This window comes from Delphinus delphis, chromosome 6 (genome assembly GCF_949987515.2).
Source record: "Delphinus delphis chromosome 6, mDelDel1.2, whole genome shotgun sequence".
NCBI classification, from domain to species: Eukaryota; Metazoa; Chordata; class Mammalia; order Artiodactyla; family Delphinidae; genus Delphinus; species Delphinus delphis.
In genome coordinates, this window is record NC_082688.1 from 103436289 (window position 1) to 103455198 (window position 18910).

An 18910-nucleotide genomic window follows, 5' to 3' on the forward strand; every position below is an offset into this window, starting at 1 on the left:
TTAAACACCATCATTTCAGGCTGAACGTGGTCAAAACTGAAGGCCTTGCAGAAGATATTCATCCTCCCAGTGTCACTGTCCTTGGCACTACAACCCCACTCCACACTCAAAGCACAAATGCTACGTTTTGTTTATCCCACTCCGATTCTTCACATGCAGCCTCTGATTCCCATAGATTCTACCTTGAAATATCCCTATTCTCTGTGCCTCATGGCCTCACCCCTGTTCAGGTTCTCATTCAAACACAGACAGTCAGCCTGGGTCTTGGCCCACCTGTTGATCTCATCTTATTCTAACACTTGTCCACCATGTCACCTCCCTGCTCTCTACCCACAGTGGCTCCCCAGTTTTTCTTAATTCAAGGCCAAAATCCTTGTCTGGTTTTCAATAAGACACGCAGGAGAATGGCGTCCGCCAAGCCTGGTCAATGTTGTCTTCGATGGCCGTCCCTTGCATGTGCGCACTTACACCCTCTCCTAGAGTTTCCTTAAAAAAAAAAAAATCCATTTCTGAGATTGTCCTTTAGTTATCTCTTGAGGACAGCAAAATCATTTTACAAAGCAAATGATTGCAGATGGCAGGTAACCTTCAAAAACATTTCTCATCATATGGGATCAAACTACATGACCAATTTGTAAACAGCAGGTTTCTCACTGGCAACTAAATGCCCCAGCGATAAGCTAAACGTGGAGAGTACACAAAAAATAAAGTGTGCAATGTTCCCTTTTCAAACCCTTTTTGGGCAAAGACTACGGCTCTGCCAGCATTCCAGAACAATGACAGCCAATGTGCCCTTTGTCAACTTTCCCTCCTTCTCCTTTGAAAATGCAAACCGAACTTCTTCTGATACCCTTTACTGAGTGAGTCTGGAATCAGATCCTATTACAGAGAGCAACCTGTGCTCCAGACGCCCCCAGCGGCCACTGCCAGTGGGAAGGCGAGGACTCAGTGTCCAGGACTCAGGGTTCCCTGGCCGCTTCCATAGGTGCAGCATCACTTTCATCCATTTCATATCTTGGGCTTCTGAGTAGGATATCATTGGAACAAGGAATTGTGAAGCTGAGAAGCTGGAAATCTACTGGTCCCATGCAAGCCCCTTTTTCTACAGATGAGTAGCTGGAACCCAGGGCTTTTCGCAGCCGCTCCGTGGCACGTGGGATCTTCCCGGACCGGGGCACGAACCCGTGTCCCCTGCATTGGCAGGCGGACTCTCAACCACTGCGCCACCAGGGAAGCCCCCCAGGGCTTTTAACTCATGGCCAGAGCACTATCCTCTGTTCTAGGGAGAGCAGCCAGGTAGCTCCATCAAGATGTCATTTCCTCCTTGTTGTGCCTTGGTTTCCACTTCTCTACATGAGCCTGGCGATTTCTATCTTACAGGCTTTTTCTAGGAATTAAATTAGATGCAAAAAGTGGCCTGCAAGCGCCACTGCTATGGACTGAACGCTTGTGTCCCCCACCCCAAATTCATCTGTTGGAGCCTTACCCCTCACTGTGATGGTATTTGGGGGCAGAGCCTCCAATTTGGGAGGTAATTAGGTTTGGATGAGGTCACAAGGGTGGAGTCCCCATGATGGGATCCGTGTTCTTATAAGGAGGTAAAGGGACCGGAGCTGGTTCGCTTTCTACGGTGTGAGGACAGAGCGAGAAACCAGCCGTCTGTAAACCAGGAAGAGGGTCCTCACGAGAACCTGACCACGCTGCACCCTGACCTCGAAACTTCCCAGCTCCGGAACTGTAAGAAATAAATATCCATTGTTTAAGACATCCTGTCTGGGGTGTTCTGTTACAGCAGCTTAAACTGACCAGGGCAACCACCCCTCACGTCCCATATGTAAACGCCTTCATTTCTTTATCCTACAAGAAGACCTGTTAAGCTCTTCACATGATTTCATCTCACCCACTTGTGATCAAGAGAAAGTTCAGCCTGCTTACCTACACAGACCCTGCCCCATCTGACTCCAAAGGTATCTCCCTCTGATTGCTTTGTCTTGAACCACAAGCTTCCATGAAACCAAAGGAAATGATCACATGTCAGGCTCTTCTCATTTCTGCTTCACATTTTGATGTCAACCTGAAAAGCCGCCAGGGCTGAGGCAGTGATGTGTAGATCAAGCTACACTTCCTCATCCCTTTTCTAAATTCTTAGTGAATCTAAGAGAATACACATATAGGTGAAATTTTACATCACTACTAAATACACTAGGGAAGGGCCGTATCCATAAGCTGGAACGTCTCAGAGATGTCTGGAAACTATAATTCCATCATCACCAGCCTGAATGAAGGACTAATGAGTCCTCAGTTTACCTCAAGAAAAGGGGTGAAGGGAAGATGGCTCCCAACTGCTGCCAGGTGACACCCCCAGGGGCTTGGAATAGCAGATGCTAGAGATACAGGCAGACTCAGGGGTAGCTTTTCAAAGATAAATCGTAACTGCACTCGAGCGTCTGAGGAGAGTACTGATGCTGAGGTCCACACAGGGTGGGAAATCCCTCGGTTTTCCCATCAAGACCAGCAAACAAGTAAAGGGAAGCTCTTCGGGACATGGATCCCAGGGGGCCGGTCATCCCACCTGGAGGAGAGATCACTGCACCCACTGTGTCAACCAAACAGGACAAGGACTCTTCTGCTGTGCCACAGTGAAATCTTTGCCCTTCTACCTCCTCTCTGCTCACTCTGGGTGAACAGATCGGTATACTCTGGCAAATATAAACTACAACAAAGACAATTCTTTCCTTCTCCCCTTAATATGGGTCTGAAAGATCTGGACCAGGACCCAACCAGCTCCAAACAGAACCCATTGCAAATTTTATCCCTATGTCACTCTCGGTGAGGTTGAACAAAAAGAGAAGAATTACTGTTCCCGTGAAAAGATTCAGCTGTTCAGGAGATGAGATCGATCTGAGGAATCTGAGATCCTCAAATATAAAACTCCACTTTTGGGATTTCCCTGGTGGCACAGTGGATAAGACTCCATGCTCCCAATGCAGGGGCCTGGGTTCGATCCCTGGTTAGGGAACTGGATCCCACATGCATGCCGCAACTAAAGAGCTGGTGAGCTGCAACTAAGGAGCCCACATGCTGCAACTAAATAAATAAATAAATATTTTAAATAAATAAATAAATAAATAAATAAAACTCCGTTTTTAAAACACTGATATGGAAGAAAATCTCTATGTTGTATTGAAATGTGATTTAAGGAGCTATTGGGTTTACAAATTCAGTGTAGGCGATAATGAAGATGGAACAATATGCCAATAAAATGGAGTGGACTGGAGCAAAGGTGGTGGAGGGAGCTACTAAGGCTAACTAGGTAAAATAGAACACACACTGGAGAAACGTGAGACACTTGGAAGTCAGAGGAAAATAGCGAGAAGATGACTCATGTGAGTAAAAGAGCACGAGAAAAAGGGGGCAGGTACAGGAGATCCAAAATAGAGCTAATATGAATTCCAAGAGAAAGAGTGAAGCAGATGAAGTGATCACCAAAGGATGCTATCTTTAGCTTCAGGACAAAAAAAAAAAAAAAATGTGCACGGGGTTCCAGGCAATCACAATGAAAAAGTTACCCCGCAACCAGAAATGTCCAGGGGACATTTTTTAATTTGATTGGGAAAAAATTCTATAAACATCTTGGTGAGAAAATAAACACATAAATAAAGAGAATACATGAGAAAAGGAAAACAGTAATCAAGTTGGCCTCAAGTCATTTATAAAGCACTAAATACCAAGAGACAGAGGAGTAACAACAACAGTATTTTGAAATTAAAAAAATATATAACTCGAGTTCTATACTCAGAGAAGTTGTCTTTCGTGTATTTAGACTCAGGCATATACGCGCTTAAAAAACGCGTTTGGCTTATGTTGTTATTGGTCAAAATTTATTTGGCATTATACTCTAATATAATAGCAAATATTTTAAACCTTGTGGGCCATGCAGTCTCTGCAGCAACTACTCAACTTGGCCACTGTAGCATGGAAGCAGCCATGGATGATTTGTAAGCAAATGTAGATGGCTGTGTTCCAATAAAACTTTATTTACAAAAACAAGCCATAGTGTGCTGGTCCCTATTTCACATGGTAGATAAAGCAAAATCCAGAGCTCATGAGTGAGTAAATCATAGTATATAATCAGAAGGCTATTTGTATTACTAAACTAAATTACAGAAAGATACAAAAGACAGGATAGGAAATATAAACATTTAATAGCAGTAACCGACATTTAAAACACAAAATTTTATTAACCAAAAGATGTAGGTTTCTGGAGGAAGGGAAAATAAGAGTGTGATAAACTTCCTCCCTTATGTGGGCAAAGGTGGGTGATAGGGATGGTTGTTTAAGAGAGAAACGAAGGTTTAAAAAAATGCTTTTGAAAAGCTCAAAGATAATCTCTAGTAGAATTAAAAATAGGAAACCACCTTTCCCAAATACTGCAGAATTTAAAAAGCAAAGAATAAAATGGTCCAGTTTGCAAGAGAAAACAAAGAAAAGGAAGGAAACATAAAACCAGGAGACAAAAATCAACCCAAATATATCTGTTACAATCAGTGGAAATTAGTTATATTTTTACTAAGAGACAAATACCCAGATAAGACACGTAGACACTGAAAAATCCATTTGATGCAAGTTACACAAGCTGATGTATAAAAAGACAGGCAGGGGCTTCCTGGGTGGTGCAGTGGTTGAGAATCCCCCTGCCAATACAGGGGACACGGGTTCGAGCCTCGGTCTGGGAAGATCCCACATGCCACAGAGCAGCTAAGCTCATGTGCCACAACGACTAAGCCTGCGCTCTAGAGCCTATGAGCCACAACTACTGAGCCCGTGTGCTGTAACTACTGAAGCCCGCGTGCCTAGAGCCCATGCTCCACAACAAGAGAAGCCACCACAATGAGAAGCCCGTGCACCGCAACGAAGAGTAGCCCCCACTCACCGCAATTAGAGAAGGCCCATGTGCAGCAACGAAGATCCAACACAGCCAAAATAAATAAATTAAATAAATAAAATAAAAAAAAATAAGACGGGCCAAAGTATGTTGGTAAATGCAAACAAAAATATATTAGAGATTGCAATATTAATTTTCAAAAATGTACATATCAAGGAAAAATAAATAGGACAAAAAGTCTATTAATTAAATAAATAAATCTAAATAATACTTTAAATGAAGGTATTATTGACTTAATCTCTTAAGTAAAATGCATCCGCATCAACATATATAAAGTAAAACCTGTTAAAAATATAAGAAATAATTGGAAGACTTATTCCCAGTAGGAAGGTTTACCATACCTCTCTCAATATGTAACAAATAAAGTAGATCAGGGATAAAGGTAAAGATAATGAATACTGGATAAAGATGATCTTAAAAACACCCCTGTTAACGTTTAATTAATATATATCTTTCAAACATTAAATCTATTAAATGTGCTAATTATTGGTCATATATCAAGTCATTAAAAAAGCCTCAATTCATTTCATAAGTTAGAAATTATTGGATTCACATTCTCTGACCACTATACAGTAAATTCAAAATTAATTTTTAAAAATGGGGGGATAAAAACACCAATTATTTTTTAAATTAATGAACAACAATAATACAATGAATCCTCTTCTGTCCACATAGGACTAAGGAGCTACTAAAAGAGGAAAAACAAAAACTGGATGAGAGTCCTGCCTAGCAAAACATAAAGTAAAGAATTCAAGTCTGCTTGGAGGAAAATGTACAACTTTGGTTGTTTTTAATCTTAGACAGGAATAAATTAAAGTATGTGAACCAAACATTTTCCTCAAGTTAATATAAAAGAACAAAATATAACCAGAAAAATAAATTTCTAGAGACTAAATTAGTGCACTGGAAAACAGAGCACAGTGATTAATAACTCTAGGACATGGGTTCTTTGAGAAAACTAATGAAATAGACAATCTTTCAAGATATCTCAGTGAAGACAAAAAGCAACAAAACACAAGTATATGATGTGGGAAATGAGAAAGATAGAAAAGAAATGAAAAATAACAGAGTTTCATGTAGAATTCTGTGCTAAAATGTTAAACCTCAATGAGAAGGAAAATAGAAAATAAGAAAACAAAGATTATCAAATCTGACAATCAGAATAGACCGCTATCCACGGAAGAAATAGAAACCAGTCTCTGAGAGCTGCCTCCATAAAAGGAGCTGTGCCCAAATGTTTTATGGGCAAGTTCTTTCAAACCTTCAAGGAACACATAATTCTTACGCTATTTAAATTGTTACAGATGGTAGAAAAAAAAACGGAGAGTGTCACAATGCGTTTTATAAAGTTAATATAAACTCAAAACCAACATGCAACAAAAACACACTGTAAAATAAAACGATATACTCCTTTCACATAGAAATATAGATGCAAAGCAGGAATAAAATACTTAGTATAATGCAGTAACATACAAAAGAATAATGTCACTGATCAGATAGAATTTATTCCAAGAATATATGGAGAGGTTAATATTAGGAAATAAAATTTATCAAATCAGTATCAATGAAAAATATTATACGGATGCATATTTAAAAAGCAGCATTTGATAAAATTAAAACTTCATTTTTGATAAAATTGTTCTATAAACTATAGAAAGATATGTCCTTGACATGATGAAGGGTACTGACCTAAAAACCAACGTGTTGTATCTAACGTTGAAATACCAAAGCAGCATTTCCTGACTTCACTGTAACAATCATTTTTCTAGGACATGATAGTAAGTGTGATTAAAAGTAAAGTTTAAACAATAGTCCGAAAGTAGTTTGGGAAGTAAATGGAGAAACATGTCATATATTTTTTATTGAAGTAGAGTTGATTTACATATGTCATATTTCTTAACAGGAGGTCTCAATGTGATAAAGATGTCTCCTTTCAAATTAATCTATACATACTAAAAATTATGATTAACATGTGACAGGATTTGTGTGTGTGTGTGTGTGTGTGTGTGTGTGTGAGTGCGTGTGTGTGCATGTGTGTGTGTGTGTGTGTGTTGGTGTTGGTGGGGGTAAGAGATGTAACTTGACAAAATGAGTCCAGACTTTTCCTGGAAGAACGTGCAAAGACAGACAAAATCATTTTGAAAAAAATGTTCATCCAGAGCTTCCCCGGTGGCGCAGTGGTTAAGAATCCGCCTGCCAATGCAAGGGACACAGGTTCGAGCCCTGGTCCGGGAGGATCCCACATGCCACGGAGCAACTAAGCCCGTGCACCCCAACTACTGAGCCTGTGCTCTAGAGCCCGTGAGCCACAACTACTGAAGCCCGCACACCTAGAGCCCGTGCTCCGCAACAAGAGAAGCCACCGCAATGAGAAGCCCACACACCGCAACGAAGAGTAGCCCCCGCTCACCACAACTAGAGAATGCCCACGCACAGCAACGAAGAACTAACACAGCCAAAAATAAATAAATAAAATAAATAAATTTAGTTTTTAAAAAAGAATATTCATCCAGGGGTCTTAACCTAGAAAATACTAAAATGTATTATGAAACCACAGTAGTTAAAATAATGTAGCACCAATATTAGAGAGATAGATAAATGTAACAGAAGTGGGAGTTCCAAACTAGATTCAGGATTCTCTCTAATACAACAAAGGTAGTTTTCCAGAGAAGATGGGAAAGGATACATTATTCAATAAATCTTTTAAGAATATCTGGTTAACCATTTCTACATAAATACAGTTAGACATCGCCTACCAAAATACAAAAGTAAATTCCAGGTAGGTGACAAATGATGCTTTAAAAGAACGAGGAGAAAGTAGAGGTTATCTGACTTACGTGGGGGAAGATCTCTCCAAGCATCCCTGAGAAGGCACAGTCCATGAAGAGACAGATTAAAATATGTGACTACATAAACAGTTGAAATGTCTATGTATTTGTAAAAGCCACAAAAAGGATAAAATGCAAAAAAAAACCAATGGGAAAAATAGTTTCTGAATATGTATAAAGATTACAACATTGTTAAATACTCCTGGTCTTTATTCCCTTTTTAGTGAACCTATCTCTCTCTCTCTGCCTGCATCCATTTGCCATTACCTTCCATAGAAGATGGATGCCCCCCAGGAAGGAAGAAGACATGGTTCTGAGGAGGGTCCCATTTAGCCAGAAAAAGGAAGGGAAAGCCTGCCACATCTGTCCTCCACAGGTGGACTGTGGGGAAAAGTGGGGAAGGAGGTAGTGAGAAGAGGCAGCCTGGTGTTTGTTCTGAGCTCCCCTCTCAACAAGGACCACAGAGGCATTTAAGAAGATAAAGGTGGTAGTGAAGGTGCTTTTCCCCACTCTCCATTCTGGGCATCTGGGAGAGGACCCAGGAGGGCTCTAGCACCCATTAAAGTGACAGCCAATGTGGGTGGGCAGAGAGTAAGTCTGGGTTGGCACACCTGTTTGGTGTGGTGTGCTTGGGTGTGGAATGAGATGGTGTGGCATGGAGGGGTGTGGAAGGAACCCACAGGGCTCTCCATACCTTGAGACAGGGATGAAACATTGCTGAGGGTTTAGCTCAGAAGCTTGTGAAAGGTGATCACGGGGGCTGTTATGGATAAAGTGACTCCTTGGCTAATGCCCACAGAGCACTTGTCACCCCAGCCAGGAACCAAATGGAGACACACATAAACTTGAGTGTCTGTAGTCGCAGTAAGGATTGAGTGGGGCTGAGTCATCAGGTGGGTCAATGGTCCATGGGGGAGCACCCTCAGACTTATTGGGAGACAGCTGCGTGATGGCTGGGGACTAGCGCCTGGGGACCGGTCACTAGACTAGGCCAACATCCCCAGTGCAGGAAACTAAAAATCACCATGAAAGGTCAGCTGAGGGCCTGACAATTTCCTCTCTCCCCGACCCCAATAACCACGAGGTTCTGTGTGCCCCAATTAACAATTTAGCAGGCAAACCTGAAAGGCTGAGTTATCCAAGGGGGGCTGAGTATATAGAGACGCTGTTTAAGTGACTGGATTTAACTGAACTTATTGGATTCAACTAAAAGTGTGTGTGTGTGTGTGTGTGTGTGTGTGTGTGTGTGTGTGTGTGTGTGTGTGTGTGTGTGTCTCCGCTGGAGTTCATGAAAAAGATCATATCAGTTTTAGAAAAATAAAGAAAGTACATTTTCTCAGCATGTCTGAATACAGCATGAGAAAGCTGGCAACCCAGGATATGAAGTGATAAATGTTCAATGTATTCAATAATCTTACAAAAAGAAAATCAATGACTTAATAAAATGTGGCCCAAGAGCACCGATGAGCAATTTCACATCACAAAATCGAAATATAAACATGCCGGGGGATTTTCAAACAGAAACATGCAGTTTCAAAATGAGAAGCCACTATGTAAGTGTCCAGTTGGAAAACCAAGTAAAAGGGCTCAAAGACAGTGAAACTACCAAAGAAAATGCCTCAGGAAAACATCCCAGCATCTGAACCTGAAACTATGAAGTAACAAAACACAGCAATGCTTAGGTCACGAAGTATCGTCTCCTTCAAAGTCATGACTTGCCAGTGTGCAGCTGGTCTGAAAGAGGTGGCTGTGGCTCAAAGCTTTGTTAGAACTTACAGGAGACGTTTTCTGAGCCTGCAGCACATTCTTCTGAATATGACGGTAAATCTCTGTTGACACACGCGTCTTGCGGAAAAGAGCCACAATTAACTTAAAGCCAAGTCTGGTCAGACTATTTGTGATCAGGGAAAGCTTTTCTCGTAAATCTGCTCTGGAGGCAACGGCAGAAGAGGCATTCAAGAGCTATGTGGCAGCTCACAGAAATAAATATTTTCAATCACGAGTGAGAAGAATCCTACTTGGCAGGATACCTCTCAACTGTCCTGTGTAAATGTCTCCCAACTGGTCTATACACAGTCCTTTTTTCACTAAGCCTTTGATAGTTTAAAATATAGACTTGATCATATCATCTCTGCTCCTGGCTCTCTTCAGATAAAATCACAAACTCATAATATGACTTTAAAGGCTTATTTGGTCAGATCTCTTTCTGTCCAGCTTCATTCGATACTAGTTTTCTATCAGCCTTTCATCTCTGGCCACACTGGCCTCCTGGAAAATCCTCATTAAGCATCAGGCCAGTCCTATCAGAGTTTTTACCCATCCCATTCCTTCCCTCCTCCTTTTAGCCAATGAAGAGTTCCTCATTCTACAGATCTCAGCTCAAAGGTCAAGCTCTCCTTCCTAGCAAGACTCTTCTGCCCTCGTGCCCAGGGTCACCCTTATCCACAGCGTAGGTTTCCAAGGTACAACCCCATCATCTTCATTGCACTTTTTATGTGGATATCTGATTAATGTCTATTTCCCTGTGGAGATTAGAAGCCTGCAGGAAGGCAAGCACCCAGACTGGTGTTTACACGGTGTATCGTGTAAAGCCCAGCGTATGGGGAGTTCTCCATAAATAACTGGAGGATGAAAGAGAAATGCTATTTGATATGCTTGTGAGGAAGAGGTGCTGCAGGATGGCCACAAAAATCCCCTCATCCCGTTGTGGATCTGCTCCCCCATCAGGAGGTGTGTCTATTTCTCTCCCCCGCCTTGAACGTATACTGACTTCATGACTTGTTTTTCCCACAGAATGAGGCAGCAGTGACACTGGGCCCGGTCTGGGCCGCTCTCTTCAGTAGCCCGGCAGCTCCTGCCCTCTTGGAGAGAGAACTGCCACACTGCAGGAGAGCGAGTCTCAACCCCTGGAGGAAGAGCAGCCACCGATTCTGACATCCAGCCAGACAGCCCAGTGAACTGGACCTGGACTCATCCCTGCCCCGCAGAGTCACAAGCCATAACGTGACTGCTGCTTCAAGTTACTATGTTTTGAGATGACTGGTGGTACAGCAAGAGTAATTGAAAAACTGGTCTCATGTTAAAATCACAGTGGCTCTTAGATTCTCTCCACCCCATTATCTCTCAGAAGTCAACCTTTTCCATAGATATCAGGGGCCTGATCTTTTGTACCTGCGGCGAAGCAACATAGTCTCGCGTTGTCTTGGGCGTGCACAAGAGTCAGAGTCATTATGTCATTATATGTACTCGCCCCTCTTCCCAGCTTTTTTTCACATCAGCAACTGAGACTTTGCTATGTATTTAACTGTGCAGATTTTCAGCTCCACTAGGGCAGGGATTTTTTTTTTAATGTTTACAGTAATCATATTGCTGGTTGTGCCGTTATTTTTATTCTGAGAGTGTTGTATGTATGCTGTGGGATAAAGCAGATGAGTTATTTATTTATTTATTTGGTCACGCCAAGGAGCGGCATGCAGGATCCTAGTTCCCTGACCAGGGATCGAGCCAGCGTCCCCTGCGTTGGGAGCGCAGCGTCTTAACCACTGTCCCTCCAGGGAAGTCCCGGCAGGGATTTGTTTGTCTTTATCTCCAGGGATTCTCTAGCTGCCTGGCACATACTACACACTCAATGAAATTTTGCAGATTCAGTGAAGGAATCATTCTCTGCCTCACTGCTTCCACCTGATAATCTCCTTCCCAGTATTGCCTTTCCCCGAACACTCCATCTTAAAACTTATTCTCCTTCCTCACCATGTGCTGTCTGCTGCCTTTTTTGTTTTAAACTAATTCTCAAATAGTTGATTTCCACCTGAACCACAGCTCAGCCCAACGCTGTCTCCTTTCATTCAGAGATAATAGCAATGGCTCAGTCTGACGATAATGCCTGTTTTGTATTTAAATCACATAATGTGCCCAGAGTTCCGACACATAACCATATGTTCAGTAGATGTTGCCCCCCTTCATCCCTTTTCTTTCTGATGCTTTCTTTTTCTCAGACCTCCAAGGGCATCCACTCCTCATGGCAACATCCTGCATCAACATATGTCAGTGGGGACTTCCCTGGTGGCGCAGTGGTTAAGAATCCGCCTGCCAATGCAGGCAACACAGGTTAGAGCCCTGGTCCAGGAACATCCCACATGCCACGGAGCAACTAAGCCCGTGCGCCACAACTACTGAGTCTGCGCTCTAAAGCCTGCGAGCCACAACTACTGAGCCCGCGCCTAGAGCCCGTGCTCCGCAACAAGAGAAGCCACCGCAATGAGAAGCCCGTGCACTGGAACAAAGAGTAGCCCCCGCTCGCCACAACTAGAGAAAGCCTGTGCGCAGCAACGAAGACCCAACACAGCCAAAAATAAATAAACAAATTTATAAAAAAAAAAACATATGTCAGTGATGGTCTGTGAATCATATCAATTCAGATAAGATTAACATTTATTGCCATTTGCTCTGTGTTAGGTGCTATGCTAGGCATATTTTATGAAAAAGAAAGCCTGGGTTGAAATCTCAGGTCAATACTTTTTCCACCCAGCACACTGCCTTTGGTACTGTTGGGTTCTAGACAAAAGGATGAAATAAGCAAAGATGATGCACGCACTTTAGGTGCCCAAGTTTCCTTGAGGCACAGGTATACCCTTCCTTCTTTCATCTGTTGAAGCCTAACACCTTCAAATTCTCTTTATTTAGCTTCATGATCAAAACTTGTTTTTTAAAAACATTCACTCTAAGGTATAAATGACTGATAACGACGTGAAGCATGATTCCCGCCCCCTCCGCCGAAGGGGTTCTCAATTTCAAACAAACATTTAGGATGCAGAAAGAAAACACGACTAGCAAGACTTAGACTTGAGAGCAGACAAGTTAGATTCCTACCTGAAATCACACTATTAAATCCAGCAACCAACCCAGCCCTGGTTGGGAGGAGCTGGGGAGAGAGTGAAGTGTAGAGTCCAGGAGGAGACAGAACCTTCTCATAAATCCAGAGGGACCTTCAGCAACGAAATGGAAAGTCCTCACTCACCTGATTATCCTGGTCTGGTTCTTACACAGGTGGGTGCTTCACCTCTCAGCTTTGGACACTGCAGTCACTCATCCCTGCTCTGGTTTTAGTTTCCAATCCCGCTGTTCTCTGGCAGCCTAGCACAAACTGATAAGCTATTCTTCCCAAGAGACTACTTGTTATACTTAAGAGCTCGTGTCCCTTGTGTATAATAACGGCATGTTTATCCTTCTATTCACATTTTGCATGAACTATGTACTTCAGATAGTTACTAAAAACAAATAACATCTCACTGATGGCCCAGCAGACGTCGTGCTGTCTTCAAGTCCCTGCTTAGTCAACTGCAATACTTCTAGAAGCTTCTGTAGTGATCTCCAGACACAGCTCATTGTTATATTCCTCAGCACTTGTAATACCACTTTGGGGACCAATCTCACCGATTTGTGATAATCTTTTTCAATTTGTCTCCTTAACTAGATTATGAGGCCCTTGAGGGCAGGGAATGTGCTTTAGTCATTTTTTTGTTCTGTCTAACGCAGTGCCTGGAATTTATTATACAGACATAACTCCTGGAAGAAATAGTGTCTTACTAGTTTAGTGTCAGGAAGAAAACGTGGACCATAGATGTGGTAGGTTCGGTGATCTTGTGCCCATCTTCACTTCAACATTACCAGGTCTCCAAGACAGCAGATCCGAGAGGGAGGCTATGATTAGACCAGAGTCTCCCTTCCCCTGGAGGACCTCGAGACCCATTCTATCATGCTCATCTCCTTGGATAGCTAAGCCACCATCAGCAGTCCCAAACTCCCAATCACCTATCTTTTCCCAATCACCTAAACTTTTTCCACCATCTAACTCTGTATGACCCCTAATCTGATCTAGCCTACGTCCCTTCACACACTCCTCTTTTTTTTTTTCTAACATCTTTATTGGAGGATAATTTCTTTACAATGTTGTGTTAGTTTCTGCTGTATAACAAAGTGAATCCGCTATAGCACACTCCCCTTCTTTACCAGGGTCCCTAGATACAGTCAGCCATCAGCAACATTCCCTATCACCCTCAGCCTCTTAGCTGTGAGAAAGCAGTATCCAGCCTTCCTGATGGCCCTCCTTTAAATTTATGACCCTAAGTCTCAAACACATGCTCAGGACCTCCTAAATGTCCATGATCTATGTACTCCGTCATCTCAAAGATTAATCTTTCACATCTTCTTTTGCTCCTCAAACCTCCCTCGTTTCCTATTCCTTCCCCACTCTTAGGTGATGATCTTCATTCTTGCTTTTTTCTTTTCAACTCAGCTCGATTTACTGAAGATAGGGAATATAGATATCACAGGATAGTTTCATAGACATTTAGATACTTGGTTCATTTCTTTTTAAGAATGAGCAGAACGATACAGAAGGGAACCTGAAGAAAGAGGAATTAAGCTGATGTCTAGTTTTATCTGTCTGACTCCAATTTGCTCCTGAGGTACAAAGCAAAGCACAAGCAATTGCCATTACCCACATCTAAAATTTAACTCTCACAACAATGTTTTTGGCTTGGTAGTGAGGAACACCTGCTTTTTAAAAACTCGCATGTTTTCTATTCTCTTGGTCATTATGAAATTTAAAAATAACTTAGTTTTAAAAATACATAAAATTCATCAAATTTTGACATGATCTTGATTCTTATCTCATTGAGGATATACATATATTTGGAAGAGAGCTTTACCTTTCTCCCTCCATACCTACTGCCTCTGTGCTCATACACCATGGTTTCCCTGTCACTTCTAAACCCTCTGGTCTCCTTCCTTGCCTACACCATCAGGATCTCTCTATTCCATCATTTCCAACAGAACATAAATATGATATCCTGTCTCCCACCTTTGAAAATTCTCTCTAGATCCTTCTAGCTACACTGCATTTCCCTGCTCCACTGTCTAGCAAAACCCTTCCAAAGAGTTGCCTGTTTTCACTGTCCCCACTTCATCTTTCATTCTCTCAAGAAAGCACACCGTCAGGCTTTTGTCTCCATCACTCCACGGAAACTACTATCCTCAAAGCACCTCCTCATATCACCAAGGACCTCCACATGGCCAAGTCCAATGTTGATTCCCCGTCCTCCTCTGACTTGGCCTAGCAGCCGCATGTGACACAGCTGATGACTCTTGCCTCGGTGAAACATTTCCATTCAGCTTCGGGGACATCAGGCTCTCCTACCTCCCTGGCCACTCCTTCCCAATTTCTTTTGCTGGTCGGTTCTCCTTTTCTCGACCTTCAAATATCAGGACACCCCAAGTCTCAGTCCTTATCTCTCTTTTCTCTCCAGACTTTCTCTCTTGCAGATCCTTCCATTTCTGTGGCTTTAAGTATGGTGATGTGTCCCAAGTTTATATCATAAGCCCAGCTTAGCACCAAATTCATGTATCTAACTGCCTACTTGACATCTCTACTTAGACATCTAGTAGACACTTCTCAACATGTCTGTACAAAATAGGAACTTGTACTTCACACTCCCACCAGCCCCTTACGACCTTTAGTTTTCCCAATCTCAGTAAAACGCACTACTATTTACCCGGTTGTTAGGTCCCCAAACCTGGGACTTATCTCTAGTCCTCTCCTTTTCTCATATCCCATGTCCAAACTTGTCAGCTCTACCTTTGAAATAAGTGCCGAATGTGATCACTTCACATCACCCCCACCTGTCTCACCTGAGTGCAGGGCATCCTCACCTTTCTCTCCTTGACGTCTCCAACAGCCTCCTAACTGGTCTCCCTGTTTCCACTCTCACCCCAAAATAGCCCTCACTCCTCCCAGAAGCCAGAATGATCCTTTAAAAATATAAGACCAGCCACTCACCTGCTAAAGCCCCTTTGATTGGATGGCTTCCCATCACAATTAGAAGAATATGCAAATTCTACTTTGGCTTAAAAGATAGGTCAGGTTCCTTCCCACCTCTGCACTTGCCGTTCCCTCTGCCCGGAAAGCTCTTCCTTCCAGACTTTGCAAGGCTTGCTCCTCAATTCAGTCAGGTCTCTGCTCAAATATCACCTCTTCAGACAGGACTTTTCTGACCACTCGCCACATCGATAGATAGAGCACCACTCTATCCTCTTATTCTGTTCATTTTTAAAATACTGCTTATTAGTCATTGACTTCTTAAGATATATTTATTTGTTTTTGTCTATTTCCCCCCAAAGATTGCAAACATCTTACTGCAAGGATTCTTCTGCCTTGTTCATCCTAAGTGTCTAGAGCAAGTGCTTAATAAATACTCGACAAGTGAACAGATAGATGCATGAATAAACGTGCAAACTTCAGGAGGAAGGGATGGTATGCAGACAGGCAGGTAAGCAGCCAGTGGCTCAAGTAAAGAGTGTTATTTAAATAAATTCAAAACTCTGATATAATTCTAGGAGCAGAGAAAGCAGTAATGATGAAAGGCCAGGGAGTGAGCTTGGAAAGGCCTCTCCAGCAGCCATGTTGGGTAGAAATTTCTGCAGTGATGGAAATGTTCTGTATCTCTGCTGTTCAAAACAGCAGCCACTGGCCACATGTGGCTATTGAACACTTGAAGTGTGGCTGGTGGGACTGAATATTAATTTTCTTTAATTTTAACTTACGTTAAATAGCCACGTGGGGCTGGTGGCTATGGCGTTAGACAGCAAAGCTCTAGAACCCGAAGAATCCCTTCCCCCCTCACTGAGTTATTGACAGGACTAATGATGTAAAATTGTCAATATCCGAAACATAGTTAGCCCTCAAAAAATAATAGCTGCTATTACTACACAGCGTTGCAAATTACTTTCAGTACGTGCCATGTAAATTGGCTCTAAAGTCCAGAAACAGACTTCTCTTCATTTTTTATTGTAATTTTTTGTTTGCCAGAGTTAGTGGATAACCAATGTGTGGGTCTATATTTGAGCTCACAAACTAAAAATAGCAAACAACCATTTTGGGATCTCAGGAAGGCCTTCCAGAGATAGATGACGATTCCAAGTGGATTAGCTTAGTTTATACTGAACTAATTAGTTGGACAACAGCTAATTTAGCATTTGCGAAAATTGGATTTGTAACATTACTGTATTACTTTCAAACAGTGTCATCTGAAGCTTCCTGAATGAATTTGGATAAGAGTAGTGTTTGCTTTAATACTTGGTATTAAAATAAAGTGGAATGTATTTACTTATCGGAAACATTATGTTGAATTCTTTAAAGGTTAAATTGGTTTGGACACATTATTATTATTTTTTTCTTGTCAGTGACTCACCGTGCTTTCTTCCACACTGAATCCAGAAAACAAAATGAACACAGATACAGAACATAAGCAGACCGTTATAACTAACCCTTAATAATCTAATCTACTAATAAAATTACACGTTTGTTCAGAATAAGCATGGTGCTTACTTTTAGGACACAAGAATCTGCAGTCCACAGCAGCAGAGGTGATAGTGGCATTCCATGGTCCCTGCCTAAGTGCCTGGTGGAGACTGAGACTTGAAATCCGAGGACGGATGTATTTAAATTAAACACATGCTTTAAGGCATTAAGAAAACTTGACGTTCTTATTAAGGAGACCAATTAATCTGCTTCAGTAGGATGCCACTTTGCAGTAGTTGAAAAAGTGCCCTAGGACGTTATATAAATGAAACCAGAGCAGAAAGGGAATGAAAATGTACTTTTCTACATAGGAGCCTTTCCTTAACTGCCCTCCCTAGCTTTGCTGTTTGAAATGCAGATCCTTTTTCTTCCACCCCTGACTGTGAGTCTGGGGTAGCATAATGGGAAGAGGGTGAAGACTCCTAAATGCTAAAATGAGGTGCTGTAAAGACTTACCAATGGGCATCACTAAGAAAAAAGGCAGCCAGCAGAGGACGAAGCAGCCGACCACGATACCCAGTGTTTTGGCCGCTTTCTTCTCCCGGGAAAACTTGAGGAGTCTCACGGAGAAGTGTGTCTTGTTCTTGGCGCTGGACACCCCGCTGCCTCCTACCGGGACATTTTTGCGATGGATGCGGAGCGTCACCCGCTCCGAGTCCGACTTGTCGGTCTTGAGGCCGGACTTGAGGCCCCGGCTCTCCCTCTTGGCCACCACGTAGACCCGGCAGTACATGACCAGGATGATTGTCAGCGGCACGTAGAAGGAGCCGAGCGCGGAGAACAGCACGTAGCCCGGCTCCTCATTGATCTGGCAGATGGTCTCGTCCTCCGGGGCCGGCTGCCTCCAGCCGAACAGAGGCCCGATGGAGATGACCAGGGAGAGCGCCCAGACGCAGAGCAGAGCCATGAGACCCCTCTTCTGCGTGACGATGGTGGGGTAGCGCAGCGGGTAGCTCACGCCGATGTAGCGGTCGATGGAGATGATGCAGAGTCCCATGATGGACGCAGTGCAGCACAGGACGTCCACCGCCGCCCAGATATTGCAGAAGACCCTGCCAAAGGCCCAGTAGCCCAAGATCTCGAAGATTGCGGAGAAGGGCAGCACCGTGGAAGTGAGTAGAAGGTCGGCCACCGCCAGGTTGACGATGTAGTAGTGAGTGACCGAGTGCAGATGCCGGTGGCAGGCCACGGAAAGGATCACAAGGATGTTCCCCAGTACCCCGAAAAGGATGAGGCCCCCCAAGATCACCCCGAGCAGAATGGCCTTGGAAATGTTCACCGGTGGCGGCGGGTGGGTGCAGTTGGAGCTGTCCGAGGCATTTCCAGAGAGAAACACCATGGTCCCAGCCGGGGCCGGGCGAGGTCCGGCTCTTGAGGGCCACTCCGGGCCTGGGCGGAGGTGGGAGCGAGGGAGCAGGAAGTCAAAAGGTCTCCGCTCCGGGGAGCCTTGCCTGCTGGGGTTGTCTGGGGGTAAGAGAGAGCGTACGGGTGGGAAGCAATCCGGGCCAGCCCTGGAAACCCTCAGAAGGCCACGCAAAGGGGCAGGGCATTAAAGGCAACATGGCCATGGGCGCGCGGGGCTGCCCGCCGACCCTCTGCACCAGCAACGCTGGCCCGGGCCCCAACTCCCTCCCTACGCGAGACTCAGCACGGAGCTCGAGGAGACGCGATGCAAAATGCAGTCCAGAATTACGCGAGTCCCCTTTCCTGTACTGTCGGATCCGTCCGGGTGTGAAGACTGAGCATTCTGCACATAATTTAGAACTCAAAAATCCAGCG

General features: G+C 43.4%; 1 protein-coding gene across 2 annotated transcripts in view; it reads right to left on the minus strand.

The window, feature by feature from the left end:
• The window catches only part of ADRA1A (adrenoceptor alpha 1A), a 116541-nt gene extending 98071 nt beyond the window's left edge, over window positions 1-18470 (minus strand). For both annotated transcript variants that reach the window (XM_060013596.1, XM_060013595.1), the window contains exon 1: window positions 17588-18470. In XM_060013596.1, coding sequence (XP_059869579.1) covers window positions 17588-18470 — 883 coding nt within the window. The remainder of the gene's footprint in view (window positions 1-17587) is intronic.
• Window positions 18471-18910: the final 440 nt, after the last annotated feature.